This window comes from Takifugu rubripes, chromosome 7, assembly GCF_901000725.2.
Source record: "Takifugu rubripes chromosome 7, fTakRub1.2, whole genome shotgun sequence".
In the NCBI taxonomy this organism is placed as follows: domain Eukaryota; kingdom Metazoa; phylum Chordata; class Actinopteri; order Tetraodontiformes; family Tetraodontidae; genus Takifugu; species Takifugu rubripes.
In genome coordinates this window covers 10,004,734-10,022,484 of record NC_042291.1, presented here as the reverse complement: position 1 = coordinate 10,022,484, position 17,751 = coordinate 10,004,734, and the positions used below count along the sequence as shown (strand labels likewise).

The 17,751-nt window shown below is 42.8% G+C and overlaps 1 protein-coding gene across 7 annotated transcripts in view; it reads right to left on the bottom strand.

The window, feature by feature from the left end:
• The window catches only part of LOC101066789 (RNA-binding motif, single-stranded-interacting protein 3), a 75,758-nt gene extending 58,382 nt beyond the window's left edge, over positions 1-17,376 (bottom strand). Inside the window, exons 1-2 of one of the 7 annotated variants that reach the window (XM_029838292.1) lie at positions 16,299-17,376; positions 15,979-16,194 (exon numbers count right to left, since the gene is read on the bottom strand). In XM_029838292.1, the coding sequence (XP_029694152.1) occupies positions 15,979-16,053 (75 nt within the window). In that variant the 5' untranslated portion in view covers positions 16,054-16,194; positions 16,299-17,376. Of the gene's footprint in view, positions 1-15,978 lie in introns of all 7 variants that reach the window. The other 6 variants (XM_029838293.1, XM_011605439.2, XM_011605438.2 and 3 more) reach the window with 6 other exon arrangements.
• Between the last annotated feature and the right edge of the window lie 375 nt (positions 17,377-17,751).

The following is a 17,751-nucleotide window of genomic DNA, read 5'->3' as shown; positions in this document are numbered from 1 at the left end:
CATTATACTGTCACTTTGGTTTTCCCCTTCCCTTTACTCCCCCTCCAAACAGGGGAGAAAAACATATTCTATACTCTTGCTTCTTAATTGCATGACCTCTAGCATGCCAGGTACAAAAAGCAGGGGGGAAACATGCATATTGAAGAGGAGCTTTGCGCAAAGTTCTTTTATTATGTATATTTATGCAAATGACATATTAGATTATTCAAGAAAAGTCTCCGTTGCTCCTCCTCTTGCTGCCCTTTGGTCAGTCTTTCTGCCCGCTATATGCACAGAGAGTGGCAGCAGCCAAAGTCCCTGATTAGTTTTTTTTTTTTTTACAAAAACTATATAAAAAGGGGAAATGGAGGTTTCATTGTTCTTCTGTGACACTCCTCAAAGTTGAAAATGAGAGAATGATGAATTTTGCAAAGTTTCCCCAACATTATCTAGATTTCTGTGCCAATGCTAATGAACTTTGGGTGTCTCCGTTTAAGGTGAAGTGCACTTTCCCGCTTATCTCCCAGCAGCTCTTCTATCGTTCTTTATCTTATCTTCTCCACCTTGCATATTAAATAATATCATCCTGCCCTCTCATGTCCCTCAACTCCTCTGTGTTCTAGTTAAACTTCTCCCCTGCTCCTATACTTTGTCCCCTTGTCTTTCTCCTCAATTGTCTACAGCCTGCAGCCCCTCTCATCTCATCTCTTCCTACCACTCACACACCGTCTATCTGCTGCCCCCCTTCCAACATTACCATGCAAGAGATTAAAATATGAGGAAACAATCAAGCCATGGCTCATTAGCATATGAACAGGGGGCCGACAGGCAGCCGGAGAGATGACAACGGAGCCCTGGAAATCCATCTCGGCGCTTTTTTAATCCCGGGAATGACTTTTTACCGTATTTTGTTAAATGAGACAGAACAATCCTCCGCCGCTCCTTTCAGGCAGTTAAATTACCATCAAAATAAGGGGCCTTATAAGGCAGAATGCTCGTGTCAGGTCAAACAATGAGGGATAGAGGCAAAAAATGTGCACACAATTTTGTTTCTATAGCTTATATCTCTACAAGAGGCTGAAAAGATATGAGTGTGTGTATGAGTGTGTGTGTGTGTGTGTGTGTGTGTGTGTGTGTGTGTGTGTGTGTATTTTAGGGTTTCCCCTTAAAATGCAATTTAAAAATGGGTTTTGCTGCCAAAATGCTCAAATTTGTTTTATATGGTTAAAGAGTTACAGTTTTTATTTTTTACTTTTATAGGAGGGAATATTTTACCCACATTTAAAGAAATTACCAGGGGAAATTATTGGGCTGTTATGATCCCAATAATGTTTATGTCTGCAGTCAAGTTAATTGGGCTTTGTGTTAATAAAAACCTCCATTCTGAAAACATGCAAAAAGAGCGAAAGCGTTGTGTCGTATCAGAATTTCAGTTGTTTCCCAGATTGTCCCAAAATCTGACTTCAGAGACACAGCAGACATTTTATGAATATTATATTGAATGACAACAGTGGGAAACAGATGCTATTTGTGTTTCTATATTTATAAATACTCAGATGATCCAGATCACAGAGGTAATCCACAGTCTTAAATTCTTCTCTGCTGAATTTGCTGGTGATCCTCACTGTGTTGGCCTGCTTTTACGTCACACTACTGACAGACCGGTCGTCCATTATTATATTATATAACAGTATTACAAATAATACTCACTAAAATATAATATTAACATAAGTATTCCAAACACGATGTCAGAATTAAGGCCAACCGCTTCAATCCTGGCCTTTGTCTGTCTTTTGCTGATGAGACGCCTCCGTCTGTCATAAAGCTCAATTTGGTGCTGCAGTGATGGTTGACCTTCCATCTGCACAAAGGTTCTCTGGAGCAGCCAGATTGATCACTGGCTTCTTGCTCACGCCGCTTCCCAGGGCTCAGAGAAGAGGCCTGGTGGTTCCAAACGCCCTCCGTTCCAGAACGGTGGAGGCCACGCAGCGTCTGAGAACCACAGAGGGTTTCTGAATACTCATACCAATCAAATATTTAACTTTTTCTTCCTAAATAAATGTGCATGTTGTAATTCTACCAAAACATACCAAAGACTGGAAAAACGTAACGACCTTAAGATCGATAATCTCATAATATATTATGTTTTTTCGTATTAAAAGCTTGCGCATTATGATCATGTAATCACATCAATCTGTTTTCATGATGCTGAAACAGTGTTGCATTGAAAAAGAATCCAAGGTTGATGTAATTCAGTCCCGCATAATCGATGTTAATGGACATCATATGAAGAGGGCAGCGGGCCTCTGGACATAGATAATGGAACTCATGTGATCCTGCACACATATTTAAGCTTTTACTGCTAGTTTCTCTTTTAATTGAGGCAAATCTGCAGCAACAACCCCCCCCCCCCACACACACACACACAGACACACACACACACACAAGCTGGAGCATATAGTAAATAGTTAAGCCTGCTGCAGTGATGGGCTTCAATATTTCCCTCCACTTTAGATGAACCAGGTCTGATTTAAAGACATTTATCTTTTCCTTTAGCGGCGCTGTCGGGGTCACCAACCATTCATTATTACTCCACTTCTTTCCTTCACAGTGTTCCTTGTTCTTTCCAGTCTCTGTCCCTCTGCTCTAATTAAATTCCTCCATCAAATGGTGGATGAGCAAATATTCGAGGAAAGGGAGAACGCGAGGGAGGGACGGCGGGAGAGAGAGTGATGGAGGAAGAGATCAGAGTGTAAAAGCATGCTGAATGCAATCCAAGTCAGCTGAGATCAAATGATGACCTGAGGATATCTTGAGGGCAGCTCCACCACAGGGCACAGCCGCTCAGCTAGAGCTGTCATATCATTATTTAGGCTTACTTTTATTCAAACCATTAGACGTTGAAGCAACTCAAGGCTCCAACACAACACAGATCACAGTAGATAAAAAAAAATAAAGTTTAATTGAGAGATAAGCATTATCTGATAATGCTAGCTGTGTGCGACCAGCGTCGAGAAGAATCGTGTCTGGATTGTGACAATCCCCGAAATCGATAAAACAGTGAGGAGGTGCTTTTTCCCACAGAAAATTCCATCCGCCACGATACCGGTTTCCAGAGTTAAATACATAGGTCTCTAACCCATTTCAACTCTCACTCCTCTTTTGTCCCTTCGAGAAATGATGCACAGCCGCCCACATTTATAATTTAGAATCCAGCACTGAGCCATTCATCAAATGAGAAAAGAGACATGGTTTGCTCGAATATAAAACAAAGGCTGAGACATTGAGAGCGGCGCTCGATATATTCACGATGTGCTTGGATTGATTTAAAGCCCTGATTGAATTACTTGGAAAAGGTTAAAAGTATCCATTACAGGCTAACATGCTTTTGCTGGGGAGCACAGGGAGAACAAGGAGAATGCAGCTCCCGCAATCAAGCCCAAATGTATCCTGGAGGCGTAAATACACTAAAGTATTGAGCGGGGAGGGACGCACATTTCATGAAACTGAAAGATCAGAGTAAACAGATGCCAGCTGGGAAAGAGGCAAAAGAGTAAAAAAGAATAGTCTTTCATTATAATACATACATTTGTTGCTTCTCGGAGAAAGATGAGGCTCTTTGTTCTTAATGGCGACTTTAGTCAGACTCACATCCACCAGACTGTGTTTGTGTAATACAGGAGAGTCGAATGATCCATCCAGAATGTTTCTCCACCAAGAACAATAATAAGGGTGATATCAATGGGGGTGCGGCTAAATGCAATAAGCCATGAAAAGTTGAAGAAAGAGAAGGGATGGCGGGGAAAGGTTGGGGAGACTGGAAGAAAAGGAAGGATGGAAAGGAGAATGGATGTAAAAAGCAGAGGAGGGAGGAAAAAGGCCACCAGAGAGGTCACTTCTGCTGTTAATAATTTATCCTTTAAAACCAGTCTGAGGCTTTAATTGGTGCTGTGGCTTAATCCTGAAACACACATAGACACAAACACCTCAGGGAGCCTCTCAGCAGCTGTGCTCCAGCTAAATTGGCTACAGCGTAGCGGCGGCAGCACCGAGTTCCCTCCAGGTATAATTCAGTCAGCCTGAGCAGCGTTCGCAGGCCTGCCAGCCCGCCGTCTCATGGATCTGGGCGTGACACTTCTTCTCCTTCTCCAGCATCTCGTCGTCTCACGCTCACTGTCACGCTCTCAAAAACAAATTGAAGAGTAAATCAAAACGACAGGGCGTTAGCACGGCTGTTGGCCGGATAAACACTCAGTTCGGTGCAGTTGTAATCTGCATTAGCTAAGGGAAGACGCGCCGCGCTGCATCGTGAGGCTTCTCAATGTAACTTGGATTAAAGTAATTCATTTAATGTTTTAAGACTCAGCGGAGGAAAACGTTATTTGCCTCGACTCAAGGCTTCATTATGATTTTAGTAATCAAGAAACATTATGCAGGGAAGTCATTACTGTCATGTGACCTCATTACCAGAGAGGAGAATCACAAAGTTCTATTTTCACCATTCAGAAGTTGTCGTCCCTACGATATATTGCTTCATTTGCTGGAAGCACATGAAACTCAAAGGAGGCTATGGCGACTGGCTGAATTTTGAGAAAAAGAAAGTGGGAAATGCAACATTGTTGTGCAATGTTTTAAGACTTGCATTTGGAACATTGACCACATCTAGTTTATTTTATAAAATGTGAGGTAAAAGCTTTTGATAATGTTTACCTACATCCTGTTTTGAGTAATATTTTACTGTTGCACAGCCGATATTATTCCACATCCTCGTCCCTTGCAAAGTAAATACTGCCCCCCCCCCCAAATATTGAGCCATTATTGGATTCACACAATTCCCAAATACAAAGATATATTGTATTTGTCACCCTGTGTGAACCAATATGATATCAGAACAGCAAGAATCTGTCAGAGGAGATGATATCATGTCAAATCTATGTATCATAAAATATTACATATTTTGGGGGGGAGATATTGTGCATCTGGTTTGCTGAGAACTCCCAGAGTGCAGCCTCAGAGTCTGTAATAGTAAAGTGCATTTCCACCTTGAGAATTAGATTTCCAAAGTGAGATAAAAACTTGCCCAACAGTTGCTGCAGCCCAAAATCAGGGAGACAGTGGGGTTATCAGCCAGACCCCAGCACCACGAGAATACATAGTGTCTCCCAAATCCTATTGTGGCATGAAATGTCGCAGCACATTAGCTACAAGAGGGATTACCCTTCCTTGAAAGTAAAAGAGGGAGGGAGGGGAAGCATTGAAAGGAAATAGAAAAGCACAGAAAGAGAGAGGAGTCGGGAGGCTGAAGGATCGTCTATGTAAACACATATGGAAGCAAACAGGTAAGTGTGAGCTGAATATTAACTACTACATACTTCCGTAACCTGGAACGTTATTTCTAATTCCGACTATTTTTCCCATATCCTCACTTCCGTTTTTTGCTCCCATTATTCCTCTTCTTCGCCACTGGCTATGGTAATCTCACGATCTTGATTTGGCTACGCATATGAATTATGTACACAGTCACACACACATGGTTTATCCGTGTCTGGAAGTTGAGCTAGGTTGGCAGACTAAGACCAACAGCTTGTGGCTCTGCTTTGAAAGTAGGGAGGAGTCTCCTTCTTTCTTTTCCCACTTCTTTACTTTTATTAGGAACACTGTTGGGTCTCAACCCACTATTATTTTTTTTTTATATATATATATTTAACACAGTAAATTAGATCTGTTAGAGCTGTTTTTCTTTACAGCACGTGTGTCCTACATCTTCCTCTCAGTGAGAGGTAAGCAATAGGAAACTGCATGTGGCTCCAGCACTGATGGGACGTGGAAGGTGACTCTCAACACTTTGTTCAAGTGCAGTCCTTTAGCTCTCACCGCCATCATTCGCGTCTTAATTGCTATTAAGTGCTGTTTGTGAGAAGGGCAAACGAGTGGCTTCAAAAAGTTCTGTATCTGGATGCACTAGCACACAAATCCGCAGATGGGAGGAAATCAGGTTAGACAGTTTTAAAATTCAGTTTGGGCTTCTTTAAGACACACGAATATTTTATGCAAATTGAAAAGCTGGGTTGTTTCTTTCTTTTTTTGTTTTGCACTTCATATCTCCTGTGTGATGCTGCGTACAGAGTTTATTTTTTCCCTTTTCTTGCATAACTTGAGTGTCCCCCATGTGCACTCCTGTGTATTCTCCACAGAACATGATCTAAGCCACTGCAGCTACAAAACACCACATACATAAAAGTTGCTGCGTTGGACCAAACGCGTTGGTCTCTGACTGCACTGAACATCCCGACATCAGTGACTCCTTCTTGAGAGAGGCAGACGGACCTCTGCTGAGAGGATAATTCTAGGGTTGGTATGAGTGTGACAGTTAGCACTTTGTCCTCCAGTGCATCTAATCCAAGAGTTGATAGATGCCCTCCCTCTCCCTCTCCACGTCTATTCCCGTCCAAAGAGTCTTTTCTCTTCGGGTTCAGGGAAGAGGAGCACAGATAATACAGATAAACTGTTAGCAGGGTTATTTAGATTTGCATTTGTTAGGTTTTTCATCCTTGGTTTCACTGTAAAAGATTAGAATCCAATCTTTTGCAGCATCCGAGGTAGCATCATTTTTCACCTTTTCCTGTTGTTTTGATTGTGCATCATTATAAAATGTGACCCACGTTACACAAACGTTCGGCGTCTACCGTTGCGCTTCAGCACTAATGCACGAATTAAGATTTAATAGATTTCAACATGGCTGACGCTGACCTTTTAGATATGCAGAGTATACAGTGCACAGGAAGACAACCGAGAGAGTACATAGAAGAATGCAAACATATATTCACATGGAGAAACTGTCCGGGGATATTAATTATTCATACAGGAGGTAAAATCAATAAAATATGCAGATTGCTGCTGTACTACAAGTAGCAGACTAATGGCTCCTTCTCTTTCTCATCCAGTGAGTCAGCACCAATAAAAGCATGATAGTTGAGCAGAAGCAGCTCTGAATGAGGGTGGAAAAAGTATTATTAAGTTGAGGCTTCGCTAAATGCTCAGAATGATCATGTAAAATATGGCACAGTGCCACAGTGTTTTTTTTTTAAGCCACAGCATGATAACAATGATATTGCATAAACACTGGCAATAAGAGCGCAGCAGCAGCTCATTTAACCTCAGTCAAAACGCTGCGGAATTTGTTTTTAATATTTGATTTGAAGCAGCCATCTTGTCCCTTCAAGTTGAATCACCTCCACCATTTACAACCAGTTTCAATGTTTTCGTATGCAGAGACCAATGAGGTAAAAACTGGAGTATAGAAAGTTGGAGCTGGAAACAAAACTGGCCTTATTTCATCTTGGTAGAAATGGTGAAGTAAAAAAAAAAAAAAAAAACCAATGTCTTGAGGCTTCAAAGGAGGCCCCTCCTGAAAGATAAATCACTGCTGGCAAAGTGATTGATGATAATTGAGACTAAAAAGAGTAATTAAATTCCTCCCTGAATGAGGTTGATGGTAATTTATCAAAAAACTGTTGCTCAGCCTGTCAGTTATTGACATTTTTCATGTCCCCTTATGGCGGATCCAGATGCAGCGATGCCTCCTTCAGAATAAAAAGACCCCGTTTTATCAGTTTCAGACACTCTGAACGAATCAAGAAGTTCATCATTCCTACTAAAGTACAAAAGCAGAGAAAGAGAGGAGTTCCATGAGAATTTCACCTTTTAACCAGGAATCCCATTAAAATTCACGCGTCAGTCTCTTGCTGACCACACTAACCACGGCTATATGGCGCCAGAGCTCACAAGACTAATATTATCGCACACTCCCCTTTAAGAATATAAATATTGGAGGCTGTGTAATTTAGGAAGGAAATCTTTACATGCTGGTCCATAATACAAGATGGAATCCTTGGTAAATCTAGCCAGAATACCCCGAAGACCCTCTGCATCAGTGCTTGGCAGTGTGAAAGCATGAAATGAAACCCTAATTCATGGTATTGCTGTGCATACAGCGCCTATACAGTGAAGCTTCAAAGGAATAGTAAATGGATCATTGTTGTTTTCAAGAAACAGTCTGGATCCCCATAGCGCCTCCATTCTCCATCACTGTGGCACCATGGTAACCTGAACTATATCAAGCACAAAATGTTGCTGGGATGTTAGAGCAGGGTTTTTTTTGTTGGTGTGCTTTGCAGTGGCTCTGCTAATGTGCTGCATTATTGTATAGCTGTGCTAGTACCAGCGGCAGAGTGAATCTCTGCGGCGGTGGCACACAGATGTATGTCCTTAGTGCTTTCCGTCTCTCACGGGCGCGCGCACACGCAAGCACACGCACGCTCTCCTCGTTACAGGGTGCACTGAAAGGCCAGGCTGTACAGCATGTCTCAGTAGTGTGTGCCAGCCTAATCTAGTCGGCCCTTTTATCCCATCTCCTCCCTGCACTTCCACTTAAATCAACACTCCATTGAAAGCTACTGTACAGAGCTAGTTTGCCTCCATAACACTCACGGTTGCCCGTGCACAAGCACACACGCACGTGCCTTACTTCTTTATTTCTTTTCCCTCACTTTGATACTCTCTTTATTGCTCCCTGTGTTTAAGACACAACCCACTATGAGACAGGCGCACATTTCCTGTCTGTTACGCAGACACACACGCCTTCACACACCAAACTGTACTTGAATGCAACACACTCTCTCACATTTCCAAAAAGACTGGTATGTCCCCAAGGAGAGCCGGTGGTGCGAATGAACTAAAGCTGAAAGGAGCTAAGCAATCTGTGTCCAGTCAACAGGGATGGACAACAGTTTGTGCAGCAGGAAATAGCAAAAAGAAAGACAGTTAATTGGCAGGCCTTTCAGAGCTCTGCTTCTATTCCACTCTAACAACTGGGGCTAATTTTATGGATCACCTACAGCCAGAGTTGCCTCATAAGCAAAATTGCAAACAATTACTGGGGCACATCTGGAGTGCCCTCTTCTCTCACACATCATGTCCAATACACTTTTAACAAATTAATTACACCCTGCTTGCTGAGCTATTTTACTGCCTTTGAAAACATGTTAGAAGTGATCACGGGTTATTTCTCCAATTTGACAAACCCATATTCAAACTTTCATTATACAACAAAAACTTTTCCGTCTCATCACATAAATCACTGCACTTACAAATATGTGTTTAAAGTCAGCACATATGCTGGGATGACACTTTCTGAATTTAATCTTCAGAATTACGGCATGCAAGAAAAGACATAATATAAACTACTTATGTTCAAGTGTCATTAAGATAAAGTTCGCTGTGGATGTGCTTCCTGCAATTAGCAACTGCTTAATGTTAGCACACCCATGCATGCATATCTCCTCACACGTATACTGTACGCACTGCAAGCACACACACACACACACACACACAGTTACAGAGAAAAACTTTAGACTGCTCAGAAAAGTAATTTGACCAGGACCCAACAAAGGAGTGTTTTCTGTGGATAATCCTCAACAAGGGCTCTGGATTGTGTGTGTGCACATCAGTATACGTGTGTGTGTGTGTGTGTGTGTGTGTGTGTGTGTGAGTGTGTCTGTGTCTGTGTGTGGGGATCAAGCGAGCAGGAAGGGTTTTTATTGAGGATTTCATTAGCAGGGAATAGGAGATGTTCGACCCAGCCAGCCACCTCTGGCTCAGGGACAAGAGTGTGTCTGTAACCCAACTAAAACCATCTGTAAGGGCAAACTGTGTGGCAGCGTAAATACGTTAAACTGTTTTTTTCTGTCAGCGTGAGAAGGAAAAGGGACACAGTCAGGCTGCAGTTTGCTCTTCCCAGTATTTCTGAAAGAATAAATATATAAAACATATACCGGGAGTTTGCAAATGCCTGGAAGGGACAAAGATCTAACAGTGGTTAACAAAGATAAGGTGAGACAGTATGTGCAAGAGAGCTTTTCAAGAATGCAGCAATGGCACTATGAATACCTGTCATTTGTTTTATTTACACTCCAAAATGGCTGAAAAAGCTTGTAAAATTTAGTTAGATGACCACTGGGCAGAGTCAACAGGAAAGTTTAGAATTTCCAGTTTAAACTGGTATGGAGAGGTGCATATGGTGGTAATCAACTTGATGTCCTCTGCTCCAGGTTTAAAGGTCTCTGATCTGTTCTGACACTTTGTTTAACAAGTAAATACAAGTATTTAATGGTAATTGTGCGTAAAGCCTTCACTGCCCCCAGAATTGTGTTGCGATTTTACGCTAACTAACAGATGATGTCACAACGTCTGTAACAGATGTAAATTATCAACTACACTACAATGAAAGGACTAAAATGCCGCATTCCTTCCACGAAATGGCCAGCAAATGTCAGTGCTGTCTTTTTCACACATGCTCCATTGAAAGTAGATATTTCCATTAAGATTTGATGCCTAAGCCAGAAATAGTTGTAAACCTACAAGGATTTAAAAAGAAATGCAAAAAAACTTGAATAAATGATTAAATCGAAAAAGAAAACACCTGAATGTGTTTAAGGTCAGCCATTGATTCTCACTAACTGTGGTGTTCAAAGGTATTCAGGGGGGAAATTCCCCTTAAAACTTCTGACCTGCATGAAAATGGAGCGAGACACAAAGAAGCAGCACCTAACTATGATGAGGGATGACATACGAGAGGAAATCCCTCAGGTCATTTTTTTTCAATAATGTCTGTGGACCCTGGTGTCGAGTTCACAGCCCGAAGAACCTGACGCCCTTTTTATGTAATCACAATAAGCCATTCGCTGACTGGCAATTACAGTAGCGCTGAAAATAATTTAATCATGTGGCAAAATATTATGTTTGTGTTTAGTGAGCATCGCAAAATGTGCGCTAATTAAAGCTAAATTCAAACCAGTTTTTAAGCCTGATAGGTCATTTGAAGTCATTTTGCTTTATTACAAGATAAATATTACAAGGAATGTGATAGCAAAACCAGTGGAAAGGAAGGTCGACTGCAGTTTGCTCTGTATTATAATAAAATACAGTACCGTTTTAATGGCAGAAAATAATTATTAACATTTGCAATGTATTTTTTTCCTCAAAAGTTTCCTTCAGGCTTGAAGTTTCAGTCAGTTTCAGTACAGAGTCAGCCACTGCATCAGGATTAAATGAAGGTCACCTCAGTAAAAAGCCTTTATAATGCATTCCATGGAATGCAAAGAAATTCTATGGCCATTATGTGCGACGAATTCCAGACGCTCATGATGACAACAAGCAGTATAATTGATGATTTCACGTAAGTAAAAGTAGATCTTTATGTAAAACGTCTACGCAGTAACTGGAAATCAATTACGCTGCCTTTACATTCGGTCTGGGGATGGCTAAGGCCTGAGCAATTTCCGTGGGGGAACTATTGGGGGTGTGAGCTTTTAAGAGGCAGAGAATCTATTAGACAAAGGTTGCTACAAAGTGGCCTACTATTAAAAATGCAGCAGCGCCATAATTCCCAGAACCTGTGTGCCTCGCTGCCTCTCTCTCTCTCTTGAATTCTGTTACTGTCTGCGCTCCTACTGACACATCTGACTCGGCTTCCCTTCAAATCTCTTTTTCTTCCTCCTTCCTGGGTGTATTTACTATGACAAAAATGGCTGGGGTGAGCCGCTTCCACCCCATCTGTGCAAGCACTGACCCTACAAAGCATTTTCATTCATCCCAGCAAAGGCACTGGTCAGTGTCTGCTACTGTACTGGGACAAAAATAGAACAGCCCACATAGTATAACAAATGGACATATATGGATGCTAAGAGAGTTCCTTTTAAGCAGCGAAAACTACCTGGTAGCGGCAAAGTGAGCAGATGGTAAAAGAGGGAAAAAGGGTGCAAAACACAGTGGGAGAGTGGCAGAAAAAGAGGGAGAGGCAGATTAAAAAAAACACAAAAAGAAGAGTATTAGTGTGTTGGGAGAGGAATTAGCAGTAAGTTACACACGGAGGCTCTCCGTATTTGGATATGTTGCTGTCAAAGTGGGGCTGAAATTTACACAGAATGTCTGGTTCTACAGCAACAATATCAGCTTCGGTGTTGTAAACCTATGAGTGATGCACAACAGTGTGTGGGGAGAAGGCCAGAGCAGGATGCACGCTGTCCTATGAATGCCTTTGTTTACACACGCATGTGCGTGTGTGTGCGGCATAACTTATGAGGACCTTTTTACAAGTATTTTATGTTTGACAAGGGGAGGGGGAGAGAGCAAGTGCAGAAGGAAGCGATAAAGGGAGGTCGAAAAGAGCACTTCCAAGGGAGTTTAGCATTTATACCATCGTGCGTGTGTCCTTGTTGTGTTTGGACAGCCATTATCTCCACCTTGTGTGTGTGTCCCTCTTTGCCGCTGCTGTTTACTGATCACAGCTGAGCCGACCACTGACTGCACTTATCTGGAGCATAATAGTGAGTAATTGAATGTGAAAAGCTCATTTTTGAGAAGACGGAATATTCTATTTAGATGTCCGGGCGTGTCCGCATGTGTCATTACTTTGATATCTGCTGAATGCTGCTTCTCGTTATCCTAATTAAAGCTCCTCATGTGCCACTGAGCATATTAGCACACTGATCTGCAGAAAACCAATGATCCACTGGTTGATAATGTGACTCTTCTCCTTACAGCTTCTCTTTTTATCGCGCTCTTGATACAATCATCAGAGAGAGAAAAAAAGGATTTTTTTAATGATTCGCTCTGCTACATCCAGAACCCTCACTTTTGGTTTAAGGCATATGCGAGTTTAGGTTAAAATGTACTGTATAATGATCGATAACTACAGTTATGATCCACAAAAATCCATCCAGCCATTTTCACATGTTTGGAGTCATAATGGGCCTGGTAATGGCACGGTACACCCTGGATAGGTTGCCAGTTCACACACATCACTGGGCTGACATTTAAGGACAAAACCATAACACTCACACGTTCACAACAATGGGCGCATTAGAGTAGCCAATTAATTTCAATTGCATTTATCTTTGCCCTTTGCTATGCATCCACTGCTTCTGTTTTTTAAACCAAATTGCAGAAACTTCATGAACTATTCCACTGATCCCTTTAAAGCCTTCTCACAGCCATAAGAGGAAAACCTTAAATAAGAGAGCTCGCTATTCCAACCTACATGATAATGTTCACAAACCATACCTGTGCTCTTTTGTAGAGGTAAAGGAAGAGCAATTTTCTGTTTAATGGCAACGTATTTATGTGCACTCTGTCATCTGGCTGAGCATTGTTGGTTTTAGCTAGTTATTTTATAACTGCCATTATGCACAGGAGAGGCACATGTGTGCTTTTGTGAGCCCGATATACACACAGAAATGCTTAATATGTGATTGATTTCTACAAGACAGCATCCTCATTTCCATCTCCAATCAAATTTGTGAAGAAAATTACAGAGGTGGGGGTGGGGGTGGGGTTTATCTCCATGGGAGAATAGTGTGTAAAATCTGCTGGCCAACCCAAGCCTTCACAGACACCTTTGTGTGGCTACAGCCAAACACACTTGTGTTTGAAGCTAGAGATCTACAGATCAAACACTCAGCTGTCGTCAGGGTCCATATAGATGTATAACTAAACTATGGGGCCCCAGCGTGTATGCGTATGCATGCACACACAGACACACACAGCAGAGAAAGAGAGAGAGGGAGAGAGAGAGAGCAACTGAATTGTTCTTCTGGGACCCAGAGAGCTTTAATGACAGCAAGCTGTGCTGTGATGGGGTCAGGCAGAGAGGGTCACTGTTCAGAGGCCACACACAAACACACACAAGTGTGCAAACAGGTATGCACGCACACACATTACCACAGGAAACAACGCACACATTTACAGACAAAATGAGCAAATATATATTGAGCCCAAGCTCAGCTGAGGCTCTGACCTGCTGAAGCCATGCACAGTCACGAATGCATACAACAGCCCCCCCATTCTTAGATGCATATATGAAGACACACCCTCACATATGCAACCGCCGCAATAGGGATGGCAAGATCCAATTTGGTTTGACCTTGACGGCAGAGGGAGAGCGGGAGAGCTGGTGAGAGTGAGGGATGGAGGGATGGATGGAGTGTGCCGAATAAAGGGATGTCTGGGCCAGATGCCTGTTGCAGATACTGAAGAGAAATTAGATGACCTTGAGCCAATATAGATAAATCATGGTGCAAGTCCTGTGACACGGTGGCAACTGCACACACATACGAGCGCGACGCCATTGTCGTGTCAGTAAAAATGTAGTAATTTTTACTGACACAACAAAGGCGACAATCTATTACATCGTTGTTACTACAGTGATGTAATAGATTACTGACAGGCCTGATTGAAATATTGCGCCTTTGTTACTGGAAAAGAAAAGCAATTCCCTTTAAAGTTCATTATTCATCTGCAAACATTTTCTATAAATATGCAGCATGAATGCAGCAAAGTTAATGATGAACGTGCTGCCAAAAACACTGTCAAAATTTAAGACTGAATGATTCAACATGATGTGCTGTGTCCTTAAAACCTGACTAATTCTCTTTTTGTTACTATAATTAAATCAGTTAAAGGAAACATAATTACTACAGAGACAAGTGGGATTGAATTGTCTTTCATTTTTAAAAATACTTAAAACAGGGTTTTCTTTTTGAAAATCTGAAGCCCACTCTGATTAGGAGACAGCTCTTAGATGTGGATGGATGCTGCCCTGAGATCAGAAGATAAGACTTTTTGGCACATCATTTGCCAATGTATCTCTGAGTTAATTGGAAATCTTTTATTTCCTCGACACCGAGGAGCTGCTAAAAGTCGATAATGTATGTTTAAAGCAGAGGAGTCTCTTTTTTTTTGTCAGAATATAATAAAGACAGATTAATTAACGTGACGGGTTTGCTTGAAAATGACAATAAAGTCAAGCTACTATTATTTTAACATTTATCAAACAAAAAACCCAATTGGGAACATGGGCAATTCATTATCATCATTTTTTTCTTAATGTTAATATTAAAGGACATTGGTAAGTAATCACCATGTGATGGGAACTCCTGTTGTGAAAAGGCAGCAAATTTTCTCACTCGCAATATATTAATTGACTTGATCATCTGTATTCAAAAAGCTGAACCTCGTTCTAGGAAAGGTAACATCCCAGAGGCTTGCTTTAAAGTTGAACAGATTTTTACCTATGCCTCCCACACTCTGTCCACCAAACAGCATCACTCATCCTCATCCCACTCTCACACTTTCATCTTTGCCTCTCGCCACCTCTTTTGCCTACTTACACACACATTTTAATAAAGATTGCTGCGAGCCTGCCGACTTCTTGAGCTCGCTATGGCGGAAACCGAAAGAAACAAATGGATCATGGTAGACAAAGGCAGTGGCGAGCTGGGTGATAGGATGGAGCAGCGATCGATTGGGGCTTTCATGCAGTCCATCTCTGCTCCTGATGGTGGATAAAAGTGAACATGTGCTGCTATGTGCTCCTATTTTAAATAGATAAATAAAACAAATGTAGTAGTGTAGTAGAACACTTGATGAGTGAATAAAAACTGGAAGGTTTTGGATTTGAAGGCATTTGCGTGCATCTGCGTATATGCTGGGGTAGCGTGGGAGGAAAGGAACAAATTAGGAGAGCGAACAAGTTTGAAGGGAAGGGTGGGCCTCATGTCCTGAACTTGAACTTGTGGCTGGTGGGTCAGGGACAGCAGGTCAGAGACAAGAGCTCAGTGTGGAGGGAAACGGAAAGGCTGACACCAATAGCTCACTGCTCGGAGACAGCTGGAGAGATTGGACACCGTGATGATGTCACAGCTATCCTGCCAGGCAATTTTAGCATCTTAAGCAGTTTCACCATAAAGAAGGGGCTTCATGTGCCACCGACCTCAAAATTAGACCCAGTGACCACACGAGTCACACAGTAAACATATAAAACATACAAACAAGGGCTATCGTGACATTTAAAGAGGGAGGTGATTAGGAAAAAATAACCTTTACATGGTTTGAGAAAATAATACAATGCATCTGTGAGGTTAATGTCAAGGACCACCCTACCTTGGTTTGGAGATAGTGGGGGTAGTAGTAGGTGTAGTGGGGGTACATTTGCTGCTGCTCCAAACGTTTTCCCATGTAGCTGCAATCCAATCAAAGCTCCTGGAGGCTGGAGAAAGAAGCTCACAGGCTGGGAATGTTCGCTCACAGGGATTGGCTTGGATCCTTAAGGTGACTGTTTCCAATCTTGGAGGATAGAGCGAGAATGTTCTTCTCCTTCTTGGTGATGTTTGAGGGAAACAGAAGAGATAACTAGATTACTTGGGAGGCTAGTCTGTCTACTAGTCTAGGAGCTCAGCAGCAATCTCTCAGAATCATTCTACCTGTGCGTCTGGAAAGAGAGACGGAGAGAATCCCGAGAGGCGGTGAGGAAAAACGGGGCTGAGTGAGAAGGAGGTGGATGGTGAGGCAAAGCAAATTACGGAACGATAGTGGGAGGCAATCCAAGAAACTACAGAGAAGGATGGAGCGAGATTAAAAGGAAAGGACTGAAGAAAGAGATGAAAGAAGGGGAGGGAGTAATAGATGGGATCCTGTAGCCGGTTTCTTGCGCTCTCCGCTCTAAAAACCAGACTCACTCTTTTTCTTCTCTGCTGCCGTCTCTTACTCTTGCCGCTCTCCGTCTCTTCCTCTCTTCCTGTCTATCTCTTTTCCCCCCTTTCTCGCACTCCCTCCTTTCCTCTCACGCCAGATGAGACCCGTGATCCCACCGGTGAGCTCAGCTGGATCCAGAAGAACACACTCTATCTGCTCTATCCTCAGAAGACAGTTGAATCAGCGACGAACTCACAAATGGATGTGGAGCCGGAGAGGAGGAGGAGGTGGAGGAGGAGGAGGAGGAAGAGGAGAGAGGGTGGTCTGGAAGCTGGAGCTGTGACTGCCTTTTTCTCACTCTCTCTCTTTCATTCCTTGTTTTTCTTTAGGGATAGATAGGTGGATATTGCTGGAGCCCGGTGTGGAGGACGAGTCTTAAAAAGACAAAAAGCCTCAGTAAAAACTCCTTGTGTTCGGGGAGAAGCGGATAGCCTTATCCAGACGTTCACTCACACATAGGAAAATCCCTCCTGATCCACCTTCTTCAACTCTCTTCTCTTCCCCATGCAATCCCTTTCTCTTCCTTCTCAAGCTTTCTCCCTGGAGGCTCGCTTCCCACTGCGACCGGCGGCCGTCACTGTGCGTGTGTGAGGAGGTGGTGGCGGCGGCGGTGGTGGTGGAGATGGTGGCGGCGGCGGCAGCAGTGGAGGCAGCAGCGGTGTGTGTGACTGTGCATGTAACTGAGAGGGGAGTGTGTTTGTGTGGCTGTTGCCGTCTGCTCCACTCTGCGCGCTGAGACACAGAGGGGCTCGGCTTCAGCGCAGCTATGCTCCTCCTCTTCTGTCCTCTCCCTCTCTCGCTTCCCTGCTCTTCCGCTCTCTGTCTGTGTCTCTCTTCATCTGTGTTTTTCGTGGAACTAAAAGAACAGTGGGAGTGGTCGGTCCTGCCCTCTTTCAAGCCCTGGGGTCTGTGTGTGTGTGTGTGTGTATGTGTGTGTGTGTGTGTGTGTGTGTGTGTGCGTGTGTGTGTGTGCTAAATAGAAACTGAGAAGAACAGAGGGAGACAGAGATAGTCTGTTTTGCAGACAGAAAGGCGGAGCTGGGGGGAGAGAATATGAAGTGTTACAGAAGGGGTAAAGGGTGAAAGGAGGATACAAAGGGAGTAGAATTGAGGGACAGATGTCCCCCTGCTGGCACTCTTCAGTGCAGCAATGGCACATTTTCTGAAATGAAAGCAGAAGTA